The sequence below is a fragment of the Carcharhinus amblyrhynchos genome, chromosome 1 (assembly GCF_965287045.1).
Source record: "Carcharhinus amblyrhynchos chromosome 1, sCarAmb.v2.hapA, whole genome shotgun sequence".
Lineage (NCBI taxonomy): Eukaryota > Metazoa > Chordata > Chondrichthyes > Carcharhiniformes > Carcharhinidae > Carcharhinus > Carcharhinus amblyrhynchos.
This window is the reverse complement of record NC_137324.1, coordinates 181,245,028-181,264,490: the sequence shown is the minus strand read 5'-3', so window position 1 is coordinate 181,264,490 and position 19,463 is coordinate 181,245,028. Positions and strand designations below refer to the sequence as shown.

Here is a 19,463-nt window from a genome sequence, read left to right as displayed (position 1 = left end):
CTCCTGTGCCCTGTGGCGGACGGCCCCGCCCCTCCCGCGCGCGCTGGGGGGATGGTGACGGGCGGCCCCACCCTTCCCGCGCGTTGGGGGGTTGGTCTCGGGCGGCCCCACCCCTCCCGCGCGCTGGGGGAGTGGTCTTGGGCGGCCCCGCCCTGCACTGCGGGCCTGAGCTCGGGCTGGTCGGAGGCCGATGGCGGAAGGTCGGGGCTCCTTCCCCCGCATTAAGGAGCCGCAGGACGGCGGGAGCCCTAATTCCAGCCCGGGATCGGGTCGCGGGAAATCAGCGGCGAGTGGCCACCGCCGGCACCTGGGTCACGGCCACCGTCTGAGGAAAGTGACGCTGACCAAGCCTACCTTCTGCCAGCATTGCACCGATTTCATTTGGGGGCTCGGCGGCTTCCAGTGCGACCGTAAGTCCGGGGCTGGGGTCTCCTTTCTGGAGCAACCGAGCTCTCGATCGGCATTTATTCCTCCCATAATGTCCAGAAAGGAGGGAGGAAGGGGCTAGTAGCGGCTCGCTGGGCCGAATGCCGCGGCTGGGAGTGTGTCAGGTTTATGTGGGCGGTTTGTGTGAACCGAAGGTTATTGATGTTCAGGCAGCTGTTAGTACTTTGATTTTTTTACCATTCGGTGCAAAGATTTTGATGTTTTGATGGCAAGTTATTGATAAATGTAGAGTGTTTATTACCAATGAACACAAAAGTTTTTTTCTCATGAACAAACAGCGCCTAACCCTTCTAATAAACAAGCCAGTTCGGAGGAGCTTTATAATAAATATCATTGAGCCACATAGAGAAATGTGAAGTTAGATAACTAATAGCGTTGTCAAAACTGTAGGATTGAAGGAATGTCTGAAAGGAGGAACGATGTGGAGATGCTGGCGTTGGGCTGGGGTCAGCACAGTGAGAAGCCTCACAACACCAGGTTAGGAGGAAAGGAGGAGGAAAGCCAGGTAAGGTAAAGACAAGAAATTCCAGAGCTGGAGGCCCTGCAGCTGAAAGAGCCACCAAAGGTATTGAAATGGGAGAAGCTAAAGGTGTTGGCAGTGCCACACAGATTTGTGGTCAAAGTTATAACTCGTGGAATAAAAGGGATGATAGCAACATGGGTACAAAGCTGGTAGAATGACAGGAAACAAAATTAATGGTTTTCAGACCGGATGAAGGTTTATAGTGGACTCCCTCAGGGATTTGGACCCTTGGTCTTCCTGATGTATATTAAAGACTTAGACCTTGATGTACTGGGTATAATTTCAAAATTTGCAGACAGTAGGAAACTTGAGAGTATTGTTAATTGTGAAGAGGTTAGTGTGGAAGTTCAAAAGGACATGGGTTGGCAGAATGAGCAGACAGCGGCAGATGAAATTTTAATGCAGGAAGGTGATGTTTTGGGGGAAGAACAGCAAACAAAAGGTACAACAGGCCATAAAGAAGGCAGTTGTTTTGTTGGCCTTCATGGCAAGGGAGGGCAGCATGGTGGTACAGTGGTTAGCACTGCTGCCTCACAGTGCCAGGGACCTGGGTTCGATCCCTGGCTTTGGTCACTGTCTGTGCGGAGTCTGTACATTTTCCCCGTGTCTGCATAGGTTTCCTCTGGGTGCTCTGGTTTCCTCCCACAGTCCAAAGATGTGCAGGTTAGGTGGATTGGTCATGGTAAATTGCCCCTTTAGTGTCAGGGGGACTCGCTAGGGTAAATGCACAGGATTATGGGGTTAGGACCTGGGTGGGATTGTGGACAGTGCAGACTTGATGGGCCAAAAGGCCACCACCTGCGTAGGATTCTATGATTTAAGTATAACGATATGAATGTTTTGCTGCAATTGTTTAGGATATAGGTGAGGCTACAGCTAGAGTACTGTGTGCAGATTTGATTTATTATTGTCATGTATTAACATAGTGAAAAGTATTGTTTCTTGCACGCTATACAGACAAAGCATACCATCCATAGAGAAGGAAATGAGAGAGTGCAGAATGTAGTGTAACAGTCATAGCTAGGGTGTAGACAAAGATCAACTTAACATTAGGTAAGTCCATTCAAAAGTCTGACAGCAGCAGGAAACAAGCTGTTCTTGAGTCTTTGGTATGTGAACTCAGACTTTTATTTCTTTTTCCTGAAGGAAGATAGAAATGAGAATGTCTGTGTTGCATGGGGTCCTTAATTATGCTGGTTGCTTTGCTGAGGCAGTGGGAAGCGTAGGGGCACAGAGTACAAAGACAATGAAGTTACGTTAAACCTGTATACAACATTGATTCAGCCTCAACTGAACTATTATGTCCACTTCTGGACATCAAGTTGGGCCTGCTTTCCTTGGAGAAGAGAATGTTGGAAGGAGATTTGATAAAAGTATACAAACTTACGAGGGAGTTGGACAGAGTAGATCGGGAAAACCTTCCCATTTAATGGAAGGCTCAAGAACCAAAGGCCACAAGAGTTAAGATAATTAGCAAATGAAATAATGGTAACATAAACATTAATACAGTTAATGGTTAAGATCTTAATGAGAGTGTGGAGGAGGCAGATCCAATTGAGACTTTAAGCAGGAAATTGGATTATTATCTGAAAAGGAATGATGTGCAGGGTTAGGAACATTGGAACAGGAGGAGGCCATTCAGTCTTTTGAGCTGCTGCATCATTCAATATAGTAATGGCTGATTGGCCCCTTCAATGCTTTTTTTCCCCACACTGCTAATGGAGAGACAACAAGGGTGCAGCACAGACACAACGTGCTGAGTGACTTCCTTCTATATGGTTCTATAATAAGAACATAAGAAACAGGAGCAGGAGTAGGCCATCTAGCCCCTCGAGCCTGCCCCGCCATTCAATAAGATCATGGCTGATCTGTCGTGGCTCAGTTCCACATTCCCGCCCTCTCCCCATAACCCTTAATCCCCTTGCCTATCAAAAACCTATCAACCCGCGTCTTAAATATACTTAGCGAGGCAGCCTCCACCACTTCAACGGGCAGAGAATTCCAGAGATTCACCACCCTTTGAGTGAAGAAATTCCTCCTCAACTCCGTTCTAAATCGCACCCCCCTTTATCCTGAGGCTGTGCCCTCTAGTCCTACTGTCCTTTCTGAGCGGGAAGAGCCTCTCCACCTCTATCCTATCCATCCCGTTCAACATCTTATACGTCTCAACGAGATCTCCCTTCATTCTTCTAAACTCTAACGAGTACAAGCCTAGTTTATTCAGCCTCTCCTCATAGTTCAACCCCCTCAACTCCGGAATCAGCCTAGTAAACCTCCTGTGCACTCCCTCCAAGGCCAAAATATCCTTGCGTAAGTGCGGCGACCAAAACTGCACACAGTACTCCAGCTGCAGCCTCACCAGTGCCCTGTACAGCTGCAGCAAGACCTCCCTACTTTTATATTCAATCCCCCTCGCTATGAAGGCCAGCATCCCATTAGCCTTCCTGACCACCTGCTGCACCTGCAGGCTGGGTTTTTGCGACTCATGCACAATGACCCCGAGGTCCCTCTGCACCGTTGCATGCTGCAGTTTTTCGCCATGTAAGTAATAGTCCTTCCTACCATTATTCCTACCAAAGTGGACAATCTCACATTTGCCAACATTAAATTCCATTTGCCAGTTCCTGGCCCATTCGCCCAGCCTATCTAGATCCTTCTGCAGACTCTCCACACCCTCCGCACAATTTGCCTTTCCACCAATCTTGGTGTCATCAGCAAATTTCGACACCATACACTCGGTTCCCTCCTCCAGATCATCTATATAAATGGTGAATAGCTGAGGCCCCAACACCGACCCCTGGGGCACTCTGCTAGTCACCATCCGCCAATCCGAATAGCACCCATTGACCCCCAGTCTCTGCCTCCTATTTGACAGCCAATCCTCTATCCACGCTAACACCCTACCCCTAACTCCATGCCCCCGACCTTCTGCAATAACCTCTTGTGAGGCACCTTGTCAAACGCCTTCTGAAAATCAAGAAAGACCATATCCACCGCCCTAGACACATCCTCATAGAACTCCAATAAATTCGTCAGACACGACTTCCCCTTAACGAAACCGTGCTGCGTCTGCTCTACCAAATAATTCTCCTTAAGATGTCTCGCTATTTTCGCCTTGATCACGGATTCTAGCATTTTTCCTACAACAGACGTTAAACTAACCGGCCTATAGTTCCCTGCCTTTTGCCTGCTATCCTTCTTAAACAACGGCGTAACATTAGCCGTTTTCCAATCTTCCGGCACTTCCCCGGAATCCAGCGACGTTTGGAAAATAATCACCAAGGCATCCACTGTCACCTCCGCCATTTCTTTCAGAACCCTCGGATGCATTCCATCCGGTCCTGGGGACTTGTCCACAATCAGTCCCTCCAGTCTGTCGAGCACCGCCTCTCTAACAATAATTTCATTCAGGCCCTCCACTCCTACCATCTTTCCATCGCTAACACCCGGCAAATTATTCACGTCCTCCTCCGTGAAGACCGAAACAAAAAAGTTATTCGGGGCCTCAGCCATTTCCCCATCCCCTACCACTAAGTCCCCCCTCTCATCCTCTATGGGTCCAACGTTCACCCTAGCCAGCCTCTTCCTTTTTTGCAAAAACCCAGCCTGCAGGTGCAGCAGGTGGTCAGGAAGGCTAATGGGATGCTGGCCTTCATAGCGAGGGGGATTGAATATAAAAGTAGGGAGGTCTTGCTGCGTCTGTATAGGGCATTGGTGAGGCCGCAGCTGGAGTACTGTGTGCAGTTTTGGTCGCCGCACTTACGCAAGGATATTTTGGCCTTGGAGGGAGTGCAGAGGAGGTTTACTAGGCTGATACCGGGGTTGAGCTATGAGGAGAGGCTGAATAAACTAGGCTTGTACTCGTTAGAGTTTAGAAGAATGAGGGGAGATCTCATTGAGACGTACAAGATGATGAATGGGATGGATAGGATAGAGGTGGAGAGACTCTTCCCGCTCAGAAAGCATAGTAGGACTTGGGGGCACAGCCTCAAGATAAAGGGGGGCGGTTTAGAACGGAGTTGAGGAGGAACTTCTTGACTCAAAGGGTGGTGAATCTCTGGCATTCTTTGCCCGTTGAGGTGGTGGAGGCTACCTCGCTAAATATTTTTAAGATGCGGGTTGATGGGTTTTTGATAAGCAAGGGGATTAAGGGTTATGGGGAGAGGGCGGGAATGTGGAACTGAGACGTGACAGATCAGCCATGATCTTATTGAATGGCGGGGCAGGCTCGAAGGGCTAGATGGCCTACTCCTGCTCCTATTTCTTATGTTCTTATGTATTTATAAAAACTGAAAGCTCAAAGTAGATGAGCTGGCCTCTGAGCTACAGACACTGAGGCTCATCAGGGGGAGGGAGGGTGCCATTGATAATGGGGTGCAAGAGACATCCACCCCCCTAGACTGGCTAATTCTATGGGTCAGGAACAGGAGGGTGGGGACGGGAGGAATAATGATATTTATCTATATATATGATATTTAGCTATATATATTTTAGCTACTTAGCTATATATATGATATATATGATGTATATGCTTATAATATTTAGCTATATTGGCATACACATTTCATCTGAGCACACTCAGCATAGTTTATGTAGTCATTTTATTTCTAATTTCTTCTACTGAAATTAACGCTGAGGGCAAAATTGACTTCAAAGCTTCTGGGCGCAATGGCCGTTTATTTTAACCTTCCCCCTTGAAGCTATCTTTAACTCAGAAACCTTCCCAGACTGGTGTAAAACAAAAAATTTATCTAAATCCAGTACTGGACTAAATTGATTGTTATCCATTTCCCATTTGGTGCATTCCCATATTCCTATATCCTCTACCTCACTGCAACAGTGGATTCATGCTTATTTTGAATTGAATTACTAGTGCTGAGTCTTTAATACATTATTGTATTTGTACTTTATGCAGGAGTTTCTTTTATTCATCTTTTGTATTCTCAATACAGCCTTTGCTTGTAAAATCAACAAAATTAAAATTTCCATGAAAGTTCTGAGTAATAAAAGGAAGGATCCCTGGTGGAAGTGCTAGATAAATGCAATTTATATTCTAATTACATATATAAATCCAGTCTAGGCATAGTTTCACAGATTGCATTCTCAATTCAGCTTCTGTTGAATAGTGAGCTTTATGGGATTCACTCCTGAGTTTAATATTGGAACAGTTAGGAATTCTGTCACTCAGTCATTTTCAGTTTTTAAAATTCATTCACAGAATGTGGTTGTTATTAGTCAGACACTAATGTGGAGATGCTGGCGTTGGACTGGGTGGGCACAGTAAGAAATCTTGCAACACCAGGTTAAAGTCCAACAGGTTTATTTGGAATCTCAAGCTTTCAGAGCACTGCTCCTTCATCAGGTGAGTGACTTTAGCCTAGTATTGTGAGACTTCTTACTGTCCAGCTAACTACCTTAAGACTAGGTAAGTACATTTTGAAATGCAGGCACTTGTACTGAAATTTTGTGCCCCTGAGATCACCCGTGTATGATAATTCCAGCGTGCAACTTTCTTTGCTTCAGTTTCATTCTGTGCTAGTAAAAGATGGGGTATTTTAGAACACAAGTAGTTAGCATAAAATGAAAAGCTTGTGCTTTTTTATGTATAGCCATTATTTAAACTTACATGTCTTGAGAAGTGATTTTGAATTGCTCATTTACATTTTTAGTACATTTTCATTACTTCAGTTACAAATTTACCAATTAAGCCACATTGAGACTATGACAAAGCGCTCAGGTGCAAGAGGCTTTCTTCGAAACAAGCTGTTACTTGTTTCTGTTGCTCCTGAAAAACCTGCTGTTGCCCAGAAAGTTATCATTTCTGAAAAACCAAAGATTCTCACTGGGATTAAGACCAGCTAATGTGCGACTTGTTCCTGTGTTTTTGTGATTTTGAAAGAATTGATGATTGGGCAGCAGTTGTTCAATTAGCGCAACTAACTTTGTAACCTCCTTAAACTGTATACTCGTTTAACTCTAAACGTTCTGTACCCTTCCATTCTTGCCGCTTGTGCATTTCCAGTTTTCATGGCTACTGCACTGATGGCCATTTCTTTCATGCCTAGGGCCTTAGCTTGGAATTCCTACTGTAAGCCTCTCCATATTTCCTGCTTAAACATACAAGGAAAGGATTGACAAACTAGGTATCGTATCTTGTGAAGAAATAAGGCTGAGATGTGACCTAACAGAAATTTTTAAAATTTTGAAAGGTTTTGTTAGAGCTTCTACAGAGAGAATATTTTCTCTTGTGGGGAAGATCATAACTATAGGCCTTTAATATAATATAGTCATAAAGCCATCTGATCAGGAAGAAGAAACATTCTTTCATCCAGAATGTAGTTAGAAGGCGGAACTCACTAACACTGGGAATGGTTGAAGCAGATGGTGCGTTTTGGGGGGGGAGCTAAGCAAGGATATATGGGAGAAGGGCAGCTTGGTGACACAAAGGCCAGACCAATGGTTGGCGCTGCTGCTTCACAGCACCAGGGAGTCGGGTTTGATTCTAGCCTTGGGTGACTGTGTGGAGTTTGCATGTTCTCCCTGTCTTCTGTGGGTTTCCTCCTGGTGCTCCGGTTTCCTCCCACAGTCCAAAGACGTGCATGTTAGGTTGATTAATTAAATTGCCCTTTAGTGGAGTTCCAAAGATAAGACCTAGGTACGATGCCATATTAGAGAATTGGTGCAGACTCAGTGAGCCGAATGGCCTCTGTGATTCTAAGAAGGGAATAGAAGGTTATGATTTAGATGCCAAAAGATTGGTAGAGGATTAAGTAATTCAATGAAGAGTACAGGAGCAGCACCAGGCTCACTTAAACACCTGGTGAAGCGACAACACAGGGCTACTTCCATGCCAAACAACCAAAGCAGCATGTGATAGAGCTAAGCAATCCCACAAACAATGGATTAGATCCAGACTCTGCAGTTGTGACACATCCGGTTGTGAATGGCAGTGGACAATTAAACACCTAATTGAAGGAGGAAGATGCACAAATATCCCCATCCTCAATCATGGGGGATCCCAGCACTGAAGGCTGAAATATCTGCAGCTACCTTCAGCCAGAAGTGCCCAGTGGATGATCCATCTCAGTCTCCTCCCAAGGTTCCCAGCATTACCCATGTCAATCTTCAGCAAAGTTGCACTCCATGTGACATCAAAAATGGCTGAAGAGACTGGATACTGCAAAGACTGGTCGCTGACAACATTCCAACGATAGTACTGAAGACTTGATCCTCCAGAACTAGCTGCACTCCTAGCCAAGCAAAGTTCCAGTACAGCTATAATATTGGCATAGACCTGGCAAATTAGAAAATTGCCCAGATGTGCTGTCCATTAAAAGCAGGATAAATCCAACCCAGTCATTACCACTCCATCCATCTACTCTCGATCACCAGCCAAGTGTTGGGAGTGGTTGTTAAGTGTCATCAAGCAGCGCAGACACAGCAGTAATCTGCTTACTGATGCTCAGTTTGAGTTCTGCCAGAACCACTCAGCTTCTGACCTCATTAAGCCTTGGTCCAAATTTGGGGGGAAAAAAGCTGAGGTAAGAATGACTGCTGTTAACATCAATGCAGCATTTGACTCGTGGCATCGAGGAGGTCTAGCAAAACTGGAATTAAGTGGAAAAATCTCCACTCCTTGGAGTCATACCTAGTGCAAAGGAAAATAGCTGAGGTTGTTGAAGTTCAATCATCTCAGTTCTGGGACTTGCTGTAAGGGTTTCTCATGATAGGATCCTAGATCCAACCATTTTTAGATTCTTCATCAATGACCTTTCCTCCATCATAAAGTCAGATGTGGGGTTGTTCATTCAGCAGCATTTGTGATTTTCCACATTCTAAAGTAGTCCATGTCCATATGAAATGAGACTTGGAAACATTAAGGCTAGTCTGTTAAGTGGCAAATAACACACAAATGCTAGGCAATGACTCTCAACAGGAGAGAATCCAGCCATCTCCCTTTGACATTGATCAATATCATGGTTCTAGAAACTAAACCAGGCCAACCATATAAATACTTTGGCTGCAAGAGCAGGTTTGGAAGTGGAAATTCTGCAGCAATTAACTCATCTCATGACTCCCCAAAGCCTGTCCACCATCTACAAGGCATAAGTCAGGAGTATTATGGAATACTGTCCACTTGCTTGGATGTGCGCAGCTCCAAGAACACTCAAGAAACTTGACACCACCCAAGACAAAACTGCCCACTTGACCGGCACGCCAACCACCACCTCCAACATCCACTGGCTCCGTTCTGATGCACAGTGAGAGCCAATTCACTGCAACAACTCACTAAGGCTTCTTCATCAGTACCTTCCAAACCTGTGACCTCCTCCACCCAGAAGGATCAGGGCAGCAAATGCCTGGCAACACCACTACTTGCAGGTTCTCCTTCAAGCCACACATCATCCTGACTTAGAAATAAATCACCATTCCTTCACTGTCACTGGATCAAAATCTGGAACTTCATTCCGAACTGTACTGTGGGTGTACCTACAGCACATGGACAGCTGTGGTTCAAAAATGTGGCTCACCACCTCCTTCACCAGAACAATTGGGGATGAACAATAACTGCCAATCCAGCCAGCAGTACCCACATCCCATGAAAGGATGTTTTTTTTAAATGAAGCAGGGTTTAGTTGTGCCAAATGATCTGTTTGCTGTTTATCCTATGCACTTTAAAATCACTGACTAGCTTTCTGGTCATCTGAACATTTCCTTGTATGATTTGGTGTCAAATTTTGTTTGATGTTGTGAAGTGTTTTCAACATTTTGTTACATTAAAGATGTAAATAAATGCAAGTTGTTATTGAGACTTGCCAGTTGGTATTAACATTTAGTATTTAAACTTTATTTTGTAACTATCTCACTTCATTAAGTTTGTTTTAAATATTGCATAAAAATATTTCCACTTGTATCAATGTTGTTGGGAATGTGCATCATTGAATATAAAATCGTAGATTGGTTACAGCACAGAGGGAGGCCTTTTGGCCTCATGCCTCCATCCCTGCTCTCTATAAGAGCTAGTCCCACACTCTTGAATTTTTCCTGTAGTCATTTGTTCTCTTCCGATCCCCTTCTAAAAACCATAATTGAATCTGCTTCCATCATACTGTCAGGCACAGCATTTCAGATCCTAATTATTCACTGTAAAATACTTCTTTACCTTAGATTCTGTTGTGGGCAAAGTTTTGGAAAGAATTATGAGGATCTATGATCATCTGGTAAGGAATAATTTGATTAGGGATAGTCAACATGGTTTTGTGAAAAGTAGGTCGTGCCTCACAAACCCTATTGAGTTCTTTGAGAAGATGACCAAGGAGGTGGATGAGGGTAAAGCAGTTGATGTGGTCTATTTGGATTCCAGTAAAGTATATGATAATGTTCCCTACGGTAAGCTATTACAGAAAATATGGAGGCATGGGATCAAGGGTGATTTAGCGGTTTTGGTCAGAAATTGACAGTGCAGAAGGATGTTGCAGGTTACAGAAGGACATAGCTAAGCTGCAGAGCTGGGCTGAAAGGTGGCAAATGGAATTTAATGTGGAAAAGTGTGATGTGATTCAGTTTCGAAGGAGTAACAGGAATACAGAATACTGGACTAATGGTAAGATACATGGTAGTGTGGATGAGCAGAGAGATCACGGTGTCCATGTGCATAGATCCCTGAAAGTTGGCACCCAGGTTGATAGGGTTGCTAAGACGTGTTAGCTTTTATTGGTAGAGGGATTGAGTTTTGGAACCATGCTGCAGCGGTACAAAACTCTGGTGCGGCCGCACTTGGAGTATTGCGTACAGTTCTGGTCGTCGCACTATAGGAAAGATGTGGAAGCATAGGAAAGGGTGCAGAGGAGGTTTTCCAGGAAGTTGCCTGGTATCGTGCGAAGGTCTTATGAAGAAAGGCTGAGGGACTTGAGGCTGTTTTCGTTAGAGACAAGGAGGTTAAGAGGTGGCTTAATAGAGGTTTATAAGATGATCAGAGGATTAGATAGGGTGGACAGTGAGAGCCTTTTTCCTTGGATGGAGATGAGGGGACGGAGCTTTAAATTGACGGGTGATATAGGGCAGATGTCAGAGGGAGGTTCTTTAGTCAGAGTAGTAAGGGCGTCTTGACACTTGTCTTGCCACTGGATCTAGATGGGAATTGGGAAGAGAGAGTGAGGCTGATGCCGCGCAACTCTCCCTCACTTTAATCCGAGTCAAGTGCTAGTTTTGACATCGTCATCATCAGTGTCCTTTTCAACCCTTGAACCCTTGAAGCGATGGGCGTGCGACGAAGCAGCAGATGTGGATGCACTGGGAGCTGTAGTCATGGACCTGCATGCAGGTGGCTCAGGTCTAATCGTTTTTCGCTGACTGAAGCAGCAGTGGAACTCGGTGTCGACCTGGGCGACTGAGCAGTCCTCTTCAGGAATGCTCTGCTCACCTCCATAAAATGAAATTGTACTGTGTTGTGATAGCTATCACTGAAGTGCTCCCTTACTACCACCTAGTCCCTTTCTGGTCTCATTCTCCAGAATCAGATCCAGCACAACTTCCTCCCTTGTTGGACCTTCCACATATTGATCTAAAAAATTCTCCTGTACACAATTTAAGAAATCCACTCCATCTAAGTCCTTAACACACTTTCTCCCAGTTAATGTGGGGAAGTTGAAATCATTTAGTATGATAACGCAATTATTTTTACACACCTCAACAAACTGAGCACGTTTGTTCCCCAATATCCCTCTGACTATCTGGGGGTCGATAATAAATACCTAACAACGTGGCTGTCCCTTTTTTTTACTCCTAAACCCTACCCACAAAGCTTCAATTGATGCCTCCAAGATATCATCTCTCCTTACTGCAGTAACTGACTCCTTAATTAATAATGCAATGCCTCCTCCTCCCCTGTCTTGCCTGAAGATTCTATTTCCTGGAATGCTGAGTTGCCAATTGTGTCCTTCCTTTGTATCCATGTACCTGATGGCTACTATATCATACTTCCACTTGCCAGTCATTGCTCTCAACCCATCCGTTTTACCTGCAATACTCCTGGCATTAAAGTAGAAACCATCCAGCCTGGCCTTACTCCCTTGAAATTTAATACAGCAGCACTCCCTTTGACTTTGACTTTGTTTTGCTGTATGATTCTGTGCCCTTATTCTGCTACCAGTCCGTGTCCTCCTACCCCTGTAAAATTTAGTTGCAACTCCTCCCAACAGCACTGGCAAAACATCCCTCAAGGATGTTAGTCCTGTTCTGGTTCAGATGCAGACCATTCCACTTGTACAGGTCCCACCTTCCCCTGAAATGGCCCTAGTCATCCAGGAATCTCAAACCCACTCCTCCGCCAACTCTTAAGCCATGCATTCATCTGCACTATCCTCCTATTTCTGTGCTTACTTGTACGTGGCACTAGGAATAACCCCAAGATCCTTGCTTTTTAGTCTACTGCCTAACTCTTTGAATTCTTGATGCAAGATCTCATCTCTCTTACTATCTATGTCATTGGTACCAACATGTACCATGATCTCTGCCTTATCACCCTCCCCTTTCAGAATGCCCTGCTCAGTGAAATCCCGGCCCTAGCACCAGGGAAGCAACATACCATCCTGGACTAATGTTGACAGCCGCAGTAGTGCCTATCAGTACCTCAACCATTACTAGTGCCCTACCTCTCTTTCCCCCCTCCTATACAGACAGGCTGCTCATGATGCCAGAAGCTTGTTTCTATCTGTAGTCCCTGGAGGAACCAGTGCCCTGATCAGTTTCCAAAGTGGAATACCAGTTTGTGAGCGAGACTCCAGGGGACTCCTGAACAACCTGCATACATCTCTTGGACTGCCTGGTTATCACCTAGTCCCTTTCTTCCTCAAGTCCCTTCAGCTGCAGTGTGACCACCTTTCTAAATGTGCTATCCACAGTGCTCTCAGACTCACGAATGCTCCACAGTGTGCCTAGCCATTCTAGCTCTGAAACTTGCATTTCTGTGAGCTGCAGCTGGACGCACATCCTGCACACATGCTGGCCCCAGTCACTGGAGATGTGCCCGCCTACCACATGGAGCAAGAAGAGCAAACCACAGCTTCGAGCTTTCCTACCATGACTAAACCCTTTGAGCTTAAAAACTTAATAGGATTGTTTAAGTAAAGAACTAAAGCAAATAATTCTCTACCCTTGCCTATATAATATGTTTCCATTTAATATGGTTTGGAAATACCTACCTACTCACCACCTCAAAAAAATTCAATCAAGTTTGTTAGGCATGAGCTTCCTTTGACTAAACCATGTTGACTATCCCTGGCTTTTACAACTGGAGATTAATTCTGTCTTCCATAATTTTCTCCACTAATTTCCCTATCACTAGTGAGAGACTCACTGGTCTGCATTTCCCCGGTTTGTCTTTTGCCACTCTTCTTGAAAAGTGGAACCACGTTAGCTGTCCTCCAATCCTCTAGCACCTGACCCGGGGGCTGAGGGGAATTAAAAATTTGGGCCGGAGCCTCTGCAATTTCCTCCCTTGCTTCTGACAGCAACCTGGGATACAACTCATCAAGGCTTGGGAATTTGTCCACTTTAAGCCTGCCAAAACCTCCAGTACCTCCTTACTTCCTATGTCGAACTGTTCAAGGACCTCACAGTCAATCTCCCTAAATTCTGAACATAAGAACTAGGAGCAGGCCAACTAGCCCTTCGAGCCTACCCCGCCATTCAATAAGATCATGGCTGATCTGTCGTCTAAACTCTAACGAGTACAAGCCTAATTTATTCAGCCTCTCCTCATAGCTCAACCCCCTCAACTCCGGTATCAGCCTAGTAAACCTCCTCTGCACTCCCTCCAAGGCCAAAATATCCTTGCGTAAGTGCGGCAACCAAAACTGCGCACAGTACTCCAGCTGCGGCCTCACCAATGCCCTATACAGCCGCAGCAAGACCTCCGTACTTTTATATTCAATCCCCGTCGCAATGAAGGCCAGCATCCCATTCGCCTTCCTGACCACCTGCTGCACCTGCAAGCTGGGTTTTTGCGACTCATGCACAAGGACCCCGAGGTCCCTCTGCACCGTCGCCTGTTGCAGTTTTTCTCCACGCAAGTAATAATCCTTCCTACCATTATTCCTACCAAAGTGGACCACCTCACACTTGCCAACATTAAATTCCATTTGCCATTTCCTGGCCCATTCGCCCAGCCTATCTAGATCCTTCTGCAGACTCTCCACACCCTCCGCACAATTTGCCTTTCCACCAATCTTGGTGTCATCAGCAAATTTCGACACCCTGCACTCGGTTCCCTCCTCCAGATCATCTATATAAATGGTAAATAGCTGAGGCCCCAGCACTGACCCCTGGGGCACTCCACTAGTCACCATCCACCAATCCGAATAGCACCCATTGACCCCCACTCTCTGCCTCCTATTTGACAACCAGTCCTCTATCCACGCTAACACCCTACCCCCAATTCCATGCCCCCTGACCTTCTGCAATAACCTCTTGTGAGGTACCTTGTCAAACGCCTTCTGAAAATCAAGAAAGACCACATCCACCGGCTCTCCTCTATCCACCGCCCTAGACACATCCTCATAGAACTCCAGTAAATTTGTCAGACACGACTTCCCTTTAAGGAAACCGTGCTGCGTCTGCTCTATCAAGCAATTCCCCTCAAGATGTCTCGCTATTTCCTCCTTGATGACTGATTCTAACATTTTACCTACAACAGACGTTAAACTAACCGGCCTATAATTCCCTGCCTTTTGCCTGGCACCCTTCTTAAACAACGGCGTAACATTAGCCGTTTTCCAATCTTCCGGCACTTCCCCGGAATCCAGCGACGTCTGGAAAATAACTACCAAGGCATCCACTATCACCTCCGCCATTTCTTTCAGGACCCTCAGATGCATTCCATCCGGTCCTGGGGACTTGTCCACAATCAGCCCCTCCAGTCTGTCGAGCACCGCCTCTCTAGTAACAGTAATGTCATCGAGACCCTCCAGTCCTACCACCTTTCCATCTCTAACATCCGGCAAATTATTCACGTCCTCCTCCGTGAAGACCGAAACAAAAAAGTTGTTCAAGACCTCAGCCATATCCCCATCCCCTACCACTAAGTCCCCCTTCTCATCCTCTAAGGGACCAACGTTCACCCTAGCCAGCCTCTTCCTTTTTATATACTTATAAAAACTCTTGCTATCCTTTTTTATATTAAGCACTAGCCCAGCTTCATAGTTTCTCCTACCCTTCTTTATCAACTTCTTTGTCAGTCTTTGTTGACATTTAAACCTCTCCCAATCCTCTTCTTGCCCATACTCTTAGCTACTCTAAACGCCTCCGCTTTTAATTTAACACTTTCCTTCACCTCCTTCGTTATCCACGGCTTATTACCTCTCCTCCGACTGTCCTTTTTGACCATCGGAATAAATTTCTGCTGAGCACCAAGAAAGATCTCCTTAAAGATCCTCCACTGTTCCTCAGCAGGCCTACCTTCCAACGCGCTCCCCCAGTCCACATTCGCCAATTCTTCTCTCATCCTACCATACTCCCCTCTGTTCAAACAAAGGACGCGTGTCCGGGAGCCCACTTTCTCCTCCTCCATCTGCACCAGAAACTCCACCATACAATGATCACTCCCCCCAAGAGGATCCTTCACCGCAAGTTCCCTAATTCTACCCGCCTCATTACATAGCACCAGATCCAAGATAGCTCGCTCCCTCGTCGGCTCCAACACACTGTTCCAGGAAACTATCCCGGCAGCATTCCAAGAACTCCTCCTCGAGCCCACTCCTTACTATTCTCACTTTTTTACTACTTGATTATCATGTATTTCCTTTGTGTTTGTGCGCGTGCTGTTTTTTAAATTTATGCGTGTGGTCTCTACGTTTTAGCTAATAAGATCTCCTGTATCAGTTTTACATCTGACTAAAACTAAGATGATCTGTAACAGTTTTACATCTGATTAAAAAGGTATTTCATGGAAATGTCTACAATTTATCTTATTTGTCTTTTTGCAGTTTGTAACTTCATGTGCCATGAGAAATGCCTAAGGAATGTGAAGACCCTTTGTTCATGTTTAGCACCTAACCTGGTAAAGGTAAGAAAACCAATAGATGCAATACCGGTTCAAATTCTTGTTATGCCTCAACATCTATTGAAGAGAGAAGTGTCATGTCCTATGTTATGACAAGTCAGTGTTGTACTGGAAGAAAACTATTGCTGTTCTTCATCGGATTATTGTTCGTTTGCAGAATTTAAAAGAGAACCATCTTTTTGATGGATTTGTTCTGTACAGTGCTTATGATGGGTTAGTACTGCTGAAATACCCATACGTTATGGTCTTAGAACACAAACAAAAAGATGTCAGAGGAATTTAAGTGATTACAAGGCTATTCGCAACACAGACCCAACAAAGTTTTAAGTTTATTCATTAGTGTCAGAAGTAGGGTTACATTAACACTGCAATGAAGTTGCTGTGAAAATTCCCTAGTCACCACATCTAGTGCCTGTTCGGGTACACTGAGGGAGAATTTAGCACGGCCAATGCACCTAACCAGAACGTCTTTCAGACTGTGGGAGGAAATTAAAACACCCAGAGGAAACCTGCACAGGGAGAGCGTGCAGACTGCACAGACAGTGACCCAAGCCAGGAATCAAACCCAAGTCCCTAGTGCTGTAAGGCAGCAGTGCTAACTTCTGTGCCACCCAAAGACACATACTATGAAAATCTATTAAAAGTACATTAAGAACATAATTCTGTGATTATATCTATTGTGTTGCTTTAGTGTTTAAATATAATTCATTTGCTGCTTGAGAGAATTCAGTAGTGTGTAACCATAACACCCACACACTGCAGAATGTGTTGAAAACTGCTAAAATAAAATAAATTTTTGTTGAAGAATGGGAAGTATTGTAATTTAAGCAGAAGTTTCAGTTAATTGGAGACAGAGAGGAATGCTTACCACAGTACCTTTTAAAGACCAAATGTCAACAATTAATTCTCATCAACAGTGACATTAGTGCTTTTGTGATGTGTTTAACTTTTACTTCATGGTTTTGTTCAAACTGTGCGCTGTGGGTTTTGCTGTGTTGTGTGTAGCTAAATAATTAGGTGAAAGCTGTTGGTTTCCATAGAATCCCTGCAGTGCAGAAGGAGGCTGTTTGGCCCATCGAGTCTGCACTGATCGCAGTCCCACCCAGGCCCTATTCCTGTAATCCCATGTATGTACCGAAGCTAGTTCCCTGACACTAAGGAGTCATTTTCCATGGCTATTCCACCTAACCTGCACATCTTTGGACTTTGGGAAGAAACTGGAGCACCTGGAGAAACCCACGCAGGCACAGGGAGAACATGCAAACTGCACGCTGACAGTAACCCAAGCTAGGAATCAAACCTAGGTCCCTGGTGCTGTGAGGCAGCAGTGCCAAACATAGATGGCATCAGCAGAGGAGAAGGGGGCTGGAAAGCTAGGTAGATATAGGTAAACGTAGAAAGCTAGGTTTTGTGAAAACTTGATCGAGCTTTTGGAGTAAATGACAAAGATGGTTGATGAGGGTAGGGCAGTGAATGGACTTCAGTAAGGCCTTTGACAAGGTCCCTCATGGAAGACTGGTGCAGAAGGTGAAATTGCATAGGATCAGAGGTGAGCTGGCAAGGTGAATACAAAACTGGCTCAGTCAAAGAAGATAGGGTAGCAGTGGAAGGGTGCATTTCTGAATGGAGGGCTGTGACAAGTAGTGTTCACAATAAAAAGTCTGACAACACCAGGTTTTAGTCCAACCGATTTATTTGATAGTAAACTCACTAGCTTTCGAGGGGATTCCCTCTTCTTCAGGTGAATGGAGAGTTCTGGCCTCAAACAGAGCATATAAAGAACAGACAGTTTACAGATTACTGATTAGAACGCGAATCTTTACACCTAACCTGCTGTTTAAGTCCTAAAGTGGCTGACAATGTGTGTGGAAGGAGCACTGATCACAGGTTAAAGAGATGTGTATTGTCTCCAGACAGCACAGTGAGGTTTTGCAAACCCCAAGATGGGTTCACGTCGCACTATCTGTAACCCCCGTGACTTGCCTGGGTTTGCAAAACCTCACTGTGCTGTCTGGAGACAATACACATCTCTTTAACCTGTGATCAGTGCTCCTTCCACACACATTGTCAGCCACTTTAGGACTTGAACAGCAGGTTAGGTGTAAAGATTTGCATTCTAATCAGTAATCTGTAAACTGTCTGTGCTTTATATGCTCTGAGGCCAGAACTCTCCATTCACCTGAAGAAGAGGGAATCCCCTCGACAGCTAGTGAGTTTACTATCAAATAAATCAGTTGGACTAATATCTGGTGTTGTCAGACTTTTTACTGTGTTTATCCCAGTCCAACGCCAGCATATCCACGTCACAAGTAGTGTTCCTCAGGGATCAGTGCTGGGACCTTTGCTGTTTGTAATATATACAAATGATTTGAAGGAAAATGTAACTGGATTGATTAGTAAGTTTGTGGACAACACAAAGGTTGGTGTATTTGTGGATAGTGATGAGGGCCATCAGAGGATACAGCAGGATATAGATCAGTTGGAGACTTGGGCGGGAAGATGGCAGATGGAGTTTAATCCAGACTAGATGTTACATTTTGTTCCCTCATCCAAATCATTAATATATATTGTGAATAGCTGGGGTCCTAGCACCAATCCCTGTGGTATCCCATTAGTTACTGTCTGCCATTAATTCCTACTCTTTGTTTCCTCTGCCAACCAGTTTTATATCCATCTCAGTTCACTTCCCCCCAATCCCATGCGCTTAATCTTGCACGATAATCTCTTGTACGGGACTTTGTCAAATGCTTTCTGAAAGTCCAAATATACCACATTAATTGGTTCCCCCTTGTCTGCTGGTTACATCTTCAAAGAATTTCAACAGATTTGTCAGCATGATTTCCCTTTCATAAATCCATGCTGACTCTGTCTGATCCTGCCACTGCTTTCTAAATGCTCTGCTATAAAGTCTTTAATAATGGATTTTAGAAATTTCCCATTACCCATATTAATCTTACTGGTCTATAATTCTGTTTTCTTTCTACCTTTTTGAATATTGGAGTGGTATTTGCTACTCTGTAGTCTGCAGGGACTGTTCCGGAGTCAATGGAATCCTTGAAGATGACCACCAATGCATCCACTATTTCTAGAGCCACTTAAGTATTTTGGGATGTAGGTTATCAGGCTCTGGGGGATTTATCCGCCTTCAATCCTATCAAATTTCCCAGTATCATTTCTCTACTAATACTGATCTTCCTCAGTTCTTCCCTCTCACTAAATCTTGCATTCTCGAACATTTCTGGCATTTGATTTGTGTTCTCTTTTGTAAAGACAGAACCAAAGTATGTGTTCAATTGCTCAGCCATTTCTTTGTCTCTTCGTATACATTCCCCCATTTCTGTTTGTGGGGGACCTACATTTGTCTTCACCAACCTCTTTCTTTTCAGCCATCCACAGAAATGCTTAGCTGTCAGTCTTTATGTTCCCTGCAAG

General features: G+C 44.8%; 1 protein-coding gene across 1 annotated transcript in view; it reads left to right on the top strand.

The window, feature by feature from the left end:
• The first annotated feature begins 153 nt into the window (after positions 1-153).
• The window catches only part of dgkq (diacylglycerol kinase theta), a 197,253-nt gene continuing 177,943 nt past the window's right edge, over positions 154-19,463 (top strand). Inside the window, exons 1-2 of the mRNA XM_080196422.1 lie at positions 154-410; positions 15,955-16,034. Coding sequence (XP_080052548.1) covers positions 191-410; positions 15,955-16,034 — 300 coding nt within the window. The 5' untranslated portion in view covers positions 154-190. The remainder of the gene's footprint in view (positions 411-15,954; positions 16,035-19,463) is intronic.